Source organism: Lutra lutra, chromosome 9, assembly GCF_902655055.1.
Source record: "Lutra lutra chromosome 9, mLutLut1.2, whole genome shotgun sequence".
NCBI lineage: Eukaryota > Metazoa > Chordata > Mammalia > Carnivora > Mustelidae > Lutra > Lutra lutra.
In genome coordinates, this window is record NC_062286.1 from 38,041,534 (window position 1) to 38,052,719 (window position 11,186).

Sequence of the window (11,186 nt, forward strand, 5' to 3'; positions counted from 1 at the left end):
TAGTTTGGCTGAGAGAGAGCACGACAAAGTGTGCTTGCACTGAGGTGACACAGCTGGTGACCTGGCTGGGCTGGGGATCATCTATCTAGTACTTTGCTGCTCAAAGTGTGGCCAGGGACTAGCAGTGTTCATATCACTTGGTTGCATGTTTGAAATGCAGGCTCAGGTTCCAACCCAGACCTTGGGAACCAGAACTGGCAGGTGATTTATATGTTTCCTGGAGAGTGAGAAAAACTGAGATGGTGTACCAGTTCCCCAACCTATCTGGTCGTGGAGTCACTTCAAGCCCTGGCGAATCAGAACCTTCATGTGAATCTAGGGCCTGGCTGGGCAGTGGGACAGGGTTTGAGCTTAGCTCATCCTCATACTGGTGGGCGCACAGCCCACCTCAGTCTCAGCCCCAGGAAGTACTCCTGTCTAAACTCTTTGGAGAACCTGTTCTCTAGTTTTCCCAAGCTAGCACTATCATGGCCCCAAAGGAGAGTGAAGCAGAGCTGCCTGGAGCTTGCTGGGCTGGGGAGACCATGGAAGATTCTGATAAGTCAGTTATAGATAAGCAGTCTAGAGAGATTTTTCTACCCTGTGATTTGGTGGTTTGGGGGTTCCCCAGGAGGTCTGCCCCCCAGCTCTACCCACCCTTCTCTGATAGCCCTTCTTCCTTCCCCCTCAGCAGGACAAGTTGCCCATGACCACAGGAATGTGCTCCCTCCCCATGGCAAGATACTACACGTAAGTCTTCCTGGAGTTCTCACTTTCTGAACCAGGGGCCTGGGGATGATGTGGGAAGACAGAAAGAAGGCTGAAGGGAGGGAGACAGCTCCTTCTCATCGAGAAATCTCAAGTGTCCCATAATTAAGCTTAATCATCACCATCATAACAATAGCTCTCTTCCCTGACCATGGATGCCAGGCTTTCTGCTACCTTGGATGCCAGCCTTTCTGCTACCTTGCCGCCCTCCTGAGTAACCTACAAGGAGGGCATGACTGAGTCCATTCAGATTTGGAAACCGAAGCTCAAAGGGGTTAAATAAATTACCGCATGTCACACAGAGCCAGGACTCACCCTCTGTGCTGCTCTGTCCTTTCCCTAAGAGCTCAGAGACAATTTTGAATCTCAGTGATGGCATCTTTATAGGTTGGCCTCTGTGGCCTTTCCTCCCTATCTGCACTCCCAACTCCCTTTTACCTCATTTGACATTTGAGACTTTCCTTATAGGTTACACTTTATAGCCTGTGATTTTTCACTGTAAACTGCCTCCAGCCCTTTGAGGAATGAGGTGAGACATAAGGCGAATGTACTTACTTTCAGTCAGGCCCAGGACTGACTTCTAGGCCGCATTTCCTCAGCTCCTCCATGGGCCTGCCCTGTCCTAGACACCAGGGGGCTGGTCGGGGCCTCTGGAAGTTACAATGTGCCTGAGAGGACAAAACACATGTGCACGGAGTACCCACGTAACAAGACAGACGTCAGCCTTTTGGGGTATCTCTCTTGGGTTCTGGTCTCCAAAGAGAATGTTGCCCGCAGATGAATTTCCCCCAAGCCCTGGTTGTCCAGGTTGGAGAGGGAAGGCTGGCTAGCAAGCCCAAGCTCTTTCCAGATCCTTCTTTTTATTATACCAGTGAACCTACTTCACATACATACAATCATTAGCTAAGGGTAGTATAATTAGCTGTTATTGAGAGAGAAAAATCTCCTGGAGGCGACGGCGTTGGCCCCAAGGTTCTGCCCTTGGGAGATTGGGAGGGCTCCCCAGGTCCTGAGAGCAGCTGACAGACATTTTGAAACCAGCCAAGCCACTGAGCTAATAACCTGTGTGACTTTGATGTTGCACACACTCTCCGTGGTTTCCTCCCTGCTCCCAGCACGTATTTACCCTCCCAGGCTGATCGTTGGAACCACTGCCAACCCCAAATGACTGTAATCACGCCCTGCTCCGGCTCTTCACCAACCTCCTAAACTTGGCACCCATTATGCAGGGCCGCCCCAGAACACATCTCACGTGGAATGGGGTGGGGGCACGTTGGCACACCTGCTGTCACATAGGATATACTTTTTTCCTGATTTGTGGATTTTGTTTTATAGAAAAGCCTTTAAAATATTTGAAAAGCATACCACACTTTATTTTTTTCAAGATTTTATTCATTTATTTATGTTTTACTTACTTACTTATTTATTTATTTATTTTAGAGCAAGTAAGCGCAAAAGGAAGGGGCAAAAGGAGAGGGAGAGAGGAGCTCAGGCAGACTCTGTGCTAAGCACAGAGCCTGACATGGGGCTCGATCTCATGACTCTGAGATCAAGACCGGAGCGGAAATCATGAGGTGGACGCTTAGCCGATGGAGACCCCCAGGTGCCCCACAAACCACACTTTATTATACATTCAAGTATTCCTCTTTGCTGAAGAAAATGAAACATTTTTGTGAAACTGGGTCAGGCCCAGAAAAACTGGGATAAGGCTCACTATATCCTAGAGACATCTGAGCCTCACTAGGAAATTTCTCAGGAAGGGCACGAAAAGGGAGTAACATAATCAGGAAAACTCTGTCTGCCCATCAGTGAGAAGGTCCTAGCTTTCCTCACTGCCCCGGGGGCCCTGACCAAAGCCAACGCTGGTAAATGGAGCCTCTGAGAATCACAAGTTCCAGAAGACCTTCCCTTGCCTTAAGGCTGACCTGGTTTCACTCGCTCTTGGGTGGGGTCATGCACCTACTTCTCACTTGGAGAAGAACACCTGAGTGCTCTGTGTGGTACGCCAGAGCATGGAGGTGGGAAGACTTTGGGGCTTGGCGGTGTCTGAAGGGAGCAGGCCATCAGCGCCACTGTCTTGTTACAGAATTAAGGATGCGGATCAGAAGGCTCTATACTTAAGAGGCGACCAGCTCCTGGTGGGAGATCCCAGTGTGGACAATTGCTGTGCAGGTGAGCTTGTGGGGTGAACATATGGGGTCCCCCTCCCCTCAGACACACCCATGCTCCACCTGCTGTCAGCTCTCCCCTTCCCTTCTGCCTCTGGTGACAGTAAAAAGAGGCAGGGAGAAGCTGAGGACCTCTCCTTCTGAGAATGTCATGACCACTGCAAGGGTCCCAGTCTGCCCAGCAGCCTCCATGCAGGGGCCAGGCCAGGTATGCCCTGGTGCAGCTCTTGTCTGCCCGGGCTTAGCTCACTGAGAGCTTGCCATCTTGGTCCTTTATCTCCTGGCTCTCTTCTCTCTCTTTCCTCCCAGAGAAGATCTGCATACTTCCCAACAGAGGCCTGGACCGCACCAAAGTCCCCATCTTCCTGGGGATCCAGGGAGGCCGTCGCTGCCTAGCCTGTGTGGAGACAGGAGAGGGGCCTACCCTGCAGCTGGAGGTGAGAAACCACGCTGTGTTCTGGGGGGCCCTGTGGACATGGCCTGGCTTCCAGGGTGCTCTGGCCTCTCGGCACTCATTTGTGGACTCCCAGACAGATCCACGCCTGCCTCCCCTTCCCTCTGCACCTAGTGCCAAGACCCCTGCCCTCCAGAACCTGCCGGAGGCACTGCCCTGGGTACAGACCCTCCCTGTAAAGTCCCTCATTGACCCCCCCAGGGGTCTTCTAGGTCTGATATCTCAACCAATGGCCTCATCCTGCAGCAGCCCCCTTGCCCCCACAGGATGTGAACATCGAGGACCTGTACAAGGGTGGTGAGGAGGCCACACGCTTCACCTTCTTCCAGAGAAGCTTGGGCTCAGCCTTCAGGCTTGAGGCCGCTGCCTGGCCTGGCTGGTTTCTCTGTGGCCCAGCTGAGCCCCAGCAGCCAGTACAACTTGTCAAGGAGAGTGAGCCATTGGCCCGCACTGAGTTCTACTTTGAACAGAGTCGGTAGGGAGGCAGGAGGCTGAGTTCCAGGCTGATCCCCCAAGGCAACCTCCTCCTGCTCAGGATCTGTGTGGTAGGCAGAATAACACCCCCAAAGATGTCCACATCCTAACCCTCAGAATCTGTGAATGCTTTACCTCACAAGGCAAAAGGGACTTGGCAAACGTGATTAAGGTAAGGGTCTTGAGATGGGGAGACCATCCTGGATTATCCCAGTGGGCCCAGTGTAACCACAAGGGACCTCGTAAGAGTGAGACAGGAGGATGAGAGCCAGAGACTAGAAAATGCTATGCTGCTAATTTCAAATGTAGTGGATGGGGCTCCCAGTCAGTGAATGCTGGTGGTTTCCAGAAGCTGGAAAAGGCAAGGGAAAAGATTCTTCCCTAGAGCTTCTAGGAGAAACAATTGAATTTTAGTCCAGTGAAACCCACTTCAGACATCGGACCTCCAGAACTGTAAAATAATAAATGTGTATTGCTTTAAGCCACCAAATCTGTGGTAATTTGTTACAACAGCAGTAGGAAATTAGTATGAGGCCTTAGTAGGCTCCTGTGAACAGTGTTTAATGAAAGGTGCATGGGTCACTCGGTGTGTTCTTGGAAGGCTGCCCACAGCTTCTCCTGTAGCCCATCTGCTCCAGAGCTTCTAGAAATAGCCAGAAGCTGCAGGAAGAACCCAGCTCCCCCCCCACCCCCCATCCATGCATGGACAACATCTCGGGTTGCTCACAATTGTAGTTCTAGTTCAAGTCTTGTGATTTGCCTATCAGATATTTCACAGTGAATATGTCATTCAGCCGACTGATCCATGCCAGTGGTTGTCTGCTAGTGGACGTGTGAGGAACAGTGAGGAAGGGATGGCGAGTTTGTCCTGGGTGTGTTGAGTTTAAGGCTGTGGTGAAACTGATGGGCTCAGGTAAGGTGACTTGTCCCAGCCAGCAATACAGGGCTGGAACTCGGCTGAGAGTTTGTGAATAGGACTGACACTCGTCCTGGGAGCCTGAATCCCTCTCCATTTCACAGACAATCTGGGGTCAGGAGCAGGCTAGGGCAGAAGCCCATGATGTCGGTGCTCAGAGCAGTGGGCTGCCAGCCCTCTTCCTCCTTTGTGCGACTACTCTGTGTCCATCCAACATGCACCAGGGGCCAGGCCATTCAAGGACAGGTTGTCTTCACCCTCAGAACCAGCTTGCAAGGCAAGCATTTGTACCCATTTGACAGATGAGGACACTGAACTAGAAGGGGTGAAATAACTTGGGGAAGGTTGCATGAGCTGTACATGATGGAACTCAAGGTCATCCTGGCCCATCTGACTGCAATATCATTCCACACATTTTTATTCCACTCTTATTCTGGGAGTTGGGGACAGGCTGGCAAATAAGAACAAGCTTCCTTGGAGGTGATAATTGAGCGGGAGAAACACTAAACAGGCAACCAATCAAAGAAGAAAACAAGAGCAGTTTACATGATAGAGTGTGGGCAGGGTATGTACGGAATGACTTGGGAGAAGGTGGTCAGGGGAGGTGACTCTTTTTGGGGAGCTGACGTCTGAGCTGAGGCTGAAGGACAGGAGTGAGCGGGCCTGGGAGTGAAGAGGCAGAGGAATAGCAAGACTGCAGGCTCTGAGACAGAAGGGGCTTGGTGTGTCCAAACAGCAGTGGGAGGCAGGGGTATTGGAGCCTGGAGAATAAGGGAGAGGGTTAGGAGGTGAGCAAGACCGGCAGGGGCTGGGCCATGGGGGCCTTAAAGGCAAAGTGAGGGCTTCAGTTTATCTTTACGTGTGAAGGGAAGCTACGGGAAGGGTTGTAGCAGAGGAGAGACATGCTGGCCTGACTCCTTTAGTAAGTGTAGATTCTTATCCTGCCTCCCCATGGCCTGCATATGCCCTGATTCCTTTGTCACCTGGCTTTCAGGTCATACCTGTGTGTTTATGTGTTGAAGCGACTCTGTGCTTTTGGAGGGCATGTTCTGTTCAGTTTCAGGTCACCAGTACCCAGAGTAGCTGCTGGAACACCAAAGGTGGTGAAGAGGTAGAGTCTCAAATGGATTAGCGGATGATCACTCGGGTCTTGCCGATCATTCAGGATTATACAGTGTAAGGAGAGCCATGGTAGCAAGGTGGATGGTCCGCATTGTGGGACAGAGGCGGAGCTGGCAGAGAGGGCTAGACAGAGCTTCAAATGAGAAAGGGCACTTAGTCTGGGCCTCAAGGAAAGAGTAGTTTCCCAGGCAGAGAGTGTGGGCCTGGGCATTTCTAGGCAGAGAGAATGACTTGGGAGGGCATGATGGAGAAGAGCTCCTAGTACCTCTGGGATGTGATGAGGCATCACGTGCTGGGACTCAGGGCTTGTGGCTGAGGAGTTGTTGAAAATGAAGATAGGAAGTTAGGTGGGACCTGGCTAGGAATGCCCTGGGAGGGAGGTTACCTTTATCCAGGAGACGTGGAGGAGTCATCCAAGTATTTCAAGCAGGACCTGGATTTTAAGCCTGGGCCTCTGAGGTCAACATTGGACCAACCCAGCTGCTGCAAGGACCTCACCCATCTTCCTCTTCTCTCCCCCTCTCATCCCACCTGCCCTCTGTTTGGTAATGCCCTGGGATTGGCTTTGGTGCTTTGGTTCCAAGGTTTACTCAGCCCTGTTGCCTCCTCTTACCTGCTTATCTCCTTCATTCATGGGAACGCAACTTGATCCAACTTGGTGCAGGGCCGGTGGCTGGGAGGAGGACTGGGTCTGTCTGGGTAGTCACGAGCACGGTTCACAAGAGAAAGGTAAATTGGATCAAGTTCTCTATTTAAGTAAAAAAAAAAAATTCTTTTTGAACATCTAATATATGCCAGTCCTATGTTAGTGCTTGTGAGATGAAGAGGACACAGGAGATTTAGGAGACACAGTACCTACCCTTTAAAGGTATAGATAGTGTAGTGTGGGGAAACTGGACGTCAGGAATAACAGCTGACCCGTATTGACTGCTGTCTGCAGAATGACTGGAAGACACTTCAAACAGCGCTCAGGGAGCCTTGGACTGAAATTCTGCAGGGTTCTGTTCCAAATAATGATGGGATGTTCTGATGCTGGGATTTAAGAGTGGGAAATGAAAGTAACTTCTGACATATACAGCTCAGAGCTGCCAGGAATGTTCTTCCTCCACCTCCCAAGACTTGTTTTTTAAATTCCTCCTCCTCCCTGGCGACCGCACCAAAGGTTTCATTCCGAAACCAGCCAATCAGAGCTGTGACTGTGTAAATTTCTGGGAGGGGCACTCTTTAGGTCTCATTCTCTATGTACAACTGGTAGTTGGGAGCCAGAGATCAGTAAACAAGCGATTAGAAGACAGTGTCATAACCTCTTATTCAGGCAGCATCAGGGAGCTGGGCTGGTGGGGAGGGCAAGTGGTCCCATCCAAAGGGGTCAGGTCCCAACCCAAGGGGGTTTAGAGGCAGTGAGGCATGCATGGGGGCCAGCCAAGTGAGGGGCATGGGGAGCTCTGGGAGCAGGTCAAGACATTTCAGGCAGAAGAGGCAGCCACATGGCTGCAGGAAGTCCTGAGTGTGGCTGCATGTGTGTGTGTGTGTTAGTGTCCATGTGTATGTGTGTGCCTGCGAGCACATACGTGTGCACACGTGTGTATGGTGTGCCTGTGTGCGTGCATGAGCCGGTGTCCGCATGTGTGCCTATGTGCATTGTATGTATGCATGAATGTCTGGGGGTGTGCGCTCTGTGTCTCTACAAGAGGGGCCAGACAGCTGGGCAGCTATTGATAAAGGACCTTGTCTTTATTTCAAGAAGGCTTGGAGCAACCTTAGACAAGAGAATAATGTGTTCAGGTTTCCTGTAACCCATGTGCCATTCCAACCAGGATTCAGCATCTAGTCACACTTACCTTTTGACCCCAGTTTTCATCTCATCCCACTCCTGCGTTTTATCACAGCCCCTACAAACCATGGCTTAAAACGTTGGACACAAACCCCAGGCTACACAACATGTGGCAGTTCTAGGCACGTCTAAACCTGGATTCAAGGAGGGAAATAAAAGCGAGGAAGAAGTCTCTAATGGGAGCCAAGGTTTCCTGGATACCATTCTGCTAACATGTACAACCGCTTCTTCAATGAGCACCACAGAAATGAACAAAAGTGAGTGTAGACAGAGAAGTGAACATCTCAGAAGCACTGGCATTTGAGTTATTTGACAACATTGCCGGTTGGATTTTACATTTGTGTAACTAAGAAGGTTCACTAGCGATTCTGCCAAAACAAAGTCTGTGTATCCTTAAAGCAAATTCCAAGCTCTGTCCCTAAAAGACACAAACTCCAAGCAATCCCAGATCCAGTGCCCAGAGTCCATCTTCTGAGGCCAGCCGCCTGCAGTAAGGCCTTTGGGCTGCAGGTGGCAACAAAGATCAGCCTTCCTCACTGCCTTTTTGAAGCTTGGAACCCGCGCAATTTAATTCCTCCTGTGCTTGGTATCCCCTGTGTGTGAGCCCCTGTGCACCAGATCTCTGCCTCCCTTCCAATAGATGCTTCCTTCTCAAACGATGTGTGAGCGCAGATCCAAATCACGTGAAGACGTTATGGAGCTCTGAATGCTCCTTCCTTCTGACAAGTTTCCTGGCACCTTCTTAGTGCTCTAGGAGGTTGGAGCCTAGGAGGGAAGACAGATAGTAAATGTATACTCACTTCTACTCCCTGTGTATATATGGGAAGGAGCAAAACATGTATGCCTGATCCCTTCTCCCGGGGACACCAATGCCTCTCTCATACTCATCCACTCCATTCCCCTTGGGACTCCCCCCAAGTTCTGATCATAGAAGTAGAGTGACAAAGAAAGCTGGAAGCCTGGAGTTCTGGCAGAGGCTTCTCCCACTGACACTTTCTGAGGGCCCATAGCCAGAGGACCTGAGCTAAAAAAAAAAAAAAAAAAAAAAAGAAAAAAGAAAAGAAAAGAAAAAAGTCATGGTCCTATGACCCTGTCTACTCAGAGGATTAGAGACTCAGGTATCTCCTAGCTAAGTATTTTCTAGACTTCTTCCAGGGAGCACTACTCCAACAAATGCTCATGGGTTTATGGGGAAAATGGGTTATTGTAATTTCATGTGCCAAATCAACTGAGCTAAGGAAAGCCCAGATAGCTGGTAAAGCATTATTTCTGGGAGTGTCTGTGGGGAGTGTTTCTGGAAGAGATTAGCATTTGAATTGGTAGGATGAGTAAAGAAGATGGCCTTCACCAGTGTGGTGGGCTTCATCCAATCCACTGAGAACCCCAATAGAATAAGGAGGCAGAGGAAAGGTGAAAATATTCTCTTTCTTTTCTTGGGCCGGGATATCCATCTTCTCAAGCCCTTGGACACCGGAGCTCCAGACTGTAGGGCCTTTGGACTCCAGACTGGGTTCTGCCACTGGCTTTCCTGGTTCTCCTACTTGTGGATGGCAGACTATGGAACTTCCTGACTTCCATAACTGTATGAGTGCATTCTTGTAATAAATCTTTCCCTCTCTCTTTTTCTCTCTCTATAGATAAATGTAGATAAATATAGCTATTTATATCTCTGTATCTCTGTATTTCTATATCCATCTATCTATCATCTATCTATCTATCTATTTATCTAATCTGTCCAGTTGGTTCTGTTTCTCTGGAGAGCCATAATACAGTTATCTCTGTTGTACTCTCCTGTATTCCTTTCTCTTTTCACTCTCTGTTTGGCCACACCAGGTTCTTCACTGCTCTCCAAAGACAAACACTCCAGGTTTGATGCCATCCCAGGGCCTTTGCACTAGACTTCTCTCTTTACATCTCAATTCCTCAATGAGGGCTACTCTGATCACTTCATTTAAAATAGCAACATGTACCCTTCTCCAAATCCCAGCATTCCCAAATCCTCTATAATACTATCATATTCTAGCATACGCTATGATTTAGTTTTTGTTTTACTTTTTTCCTTCTTGTTCTACTAGAATGCAGTCACACAGAGCAGAAGTTTTAGTCTGTTTTATTTGTTTATGTATCATGAGCGTTCAAAAGTGTTTATAGTGTGTCAGGTACTTAGCAACATTTGCTGCATGAATACAATAAGTTGGGGGGAATATTCATTATTCAGGTCACTGTAGAGCTCAGTCCCCAGAAACTCAAGTAGGATTTTCCCAAATGGTCCAATTTGGATGTCAGAACCTAGGAAGGATAGCGCCAGGACACCTGTCCGGATTTGTTAGGAAGGACTGACAGTAGGTGGGAGTAGCGGAGAAAGGGTTTAGTTTCCAGGAGGGCTGGTATGGGTGGATGGGGTCTCAGGGCTTCCAGTCAGTGTCTGAAGTGCTTCTCATGGTACCTCAGTTACCTATTTCTGTGTAACAAACAACCGACATTTAGAAATTTTTTTCGTTTTTTAAAGATTTTATTTATCTATTTGACAGGGAGACTGTGAGAGAGGGGATACAAGCAGGGGGAGTGGGAGAGGGAGAATCAGGCTTCTCACTGAGCAGGGAGCCCGATGAGGGGCTCGATCCCAGGACCCTGGGATCATGACCTGAGCTGAAGGCAGTCGCTTAACCCACTGAGCCTCCCAGGCACCCCAACCAAGACTTAGGAACTTAAAACAACAACAATTTATTATTTTTCAAGATTCTGTGTATTGGTTGGTGGGTCCTCTGCTGGTTTTTCCTGGGTTCACACACATGCAGCTAAAGGTTAGCTAGGCTAGAAGGTCCAAGATGGTCCCACTCATATGTCTGGCAGTCGATATGGACTGTTGATTGGGGGCCTTGGCTCTCCTCTGTGTGTCCTCCAGCAGGAGAGTGATTTCCTTATGTGGCAATCTCAGGGAAGCTGTTCAAAAGGGGAAAGGTAGAAGCTATAAGACCTCATGAAGCCTCGGCTCGAGAACTCACATTGTCACTCTTGCCATATTCGACTGGTCAAAGCAGCTCACAAGGCCAGCCCGGATCGAAGGGAATGGGAGTGGAGAAATAACTGCACTTTTTAATGGGAAGCCCTGCAAAAAGTTTGTCCCCAAAGGCACTAGAGGAAAATAAGGGGTTAGATCCAGACTGAACGAGCATTCTTGACCTTCCCATTACCCTGCCTTCACAACAAATTCAATGGGCTGTGTAGGGCAGTAAACTCTTCATTCATTCATCCATTCACTCACTCATTCATTGACCACTACTGAGCACCCATGATGTAGTGCTGGCACGGTGGGGATATAGAAATGAGTGGTGTCTAGCACTTGGTACGTCTAAAGAAAATGGGAAAGCCACCTTGATCAAGCCCTCTCAGATGTTCTTCATTTTGCTTAGCGACTTTAAGGCTAACTGGGAACCCAAGGAAGAGTGTTAACCCTTGGGACGATGTCCA

At 49.3% G+C, this 11,186-nt stretch overlaps 1 protein-coding gene across 1 annotated transcript; it reads left to right on the top strand.

Moving 5' to 3' along the window:
• Positions 1–676: 676 nt before the first annotated feature.
• Positions 677–4,284, top strand: IL1F10 (interleukin 1 family member 10). Its single transcript, XM_047746910.1, has 4 exons — positions 677–729; positions 2,834–2,919; positions 3,225–3,352; positions 3,636–4,284. Exons 1-4 carry the CDS (start codon positions 686–688, stop codon positions 3,846–3,848), a joined length of 471 nt encoding a protein of 156 aa, XP_047602866.1. The 5' UTR covers positions 677–685; the 3' UTR covers positions 3,849–4,284.
• The last annotated feature ends 6,902 nt before the right edge of the window (positions 4,285–11,186 follow it).

Excerpts from the sequence above, each read along its gene's own strand:
- IL1F10 (XM_047746910.1), top strand. The coding sequence starts at position 686 with ATGACCACAGGAATGTGCTCCCTCCCCATGGCAAGATACTACAC. Across the intron at positions 730-2,833 it reads CCCATGGCAAGATACTACAC|AATTAAGGATGCGGATCAGA; the intron begins GTAAGTCTTCCT and ends GTCTTGTTACAG. Across the intron at positions 3,353-3,635 it reads GGCCTACCCTGCAGCTGGAG|GATGTGAACATCGAGGACCT; the intron begins GTGAGAAACCAC and ends TTGCCCCCACAG.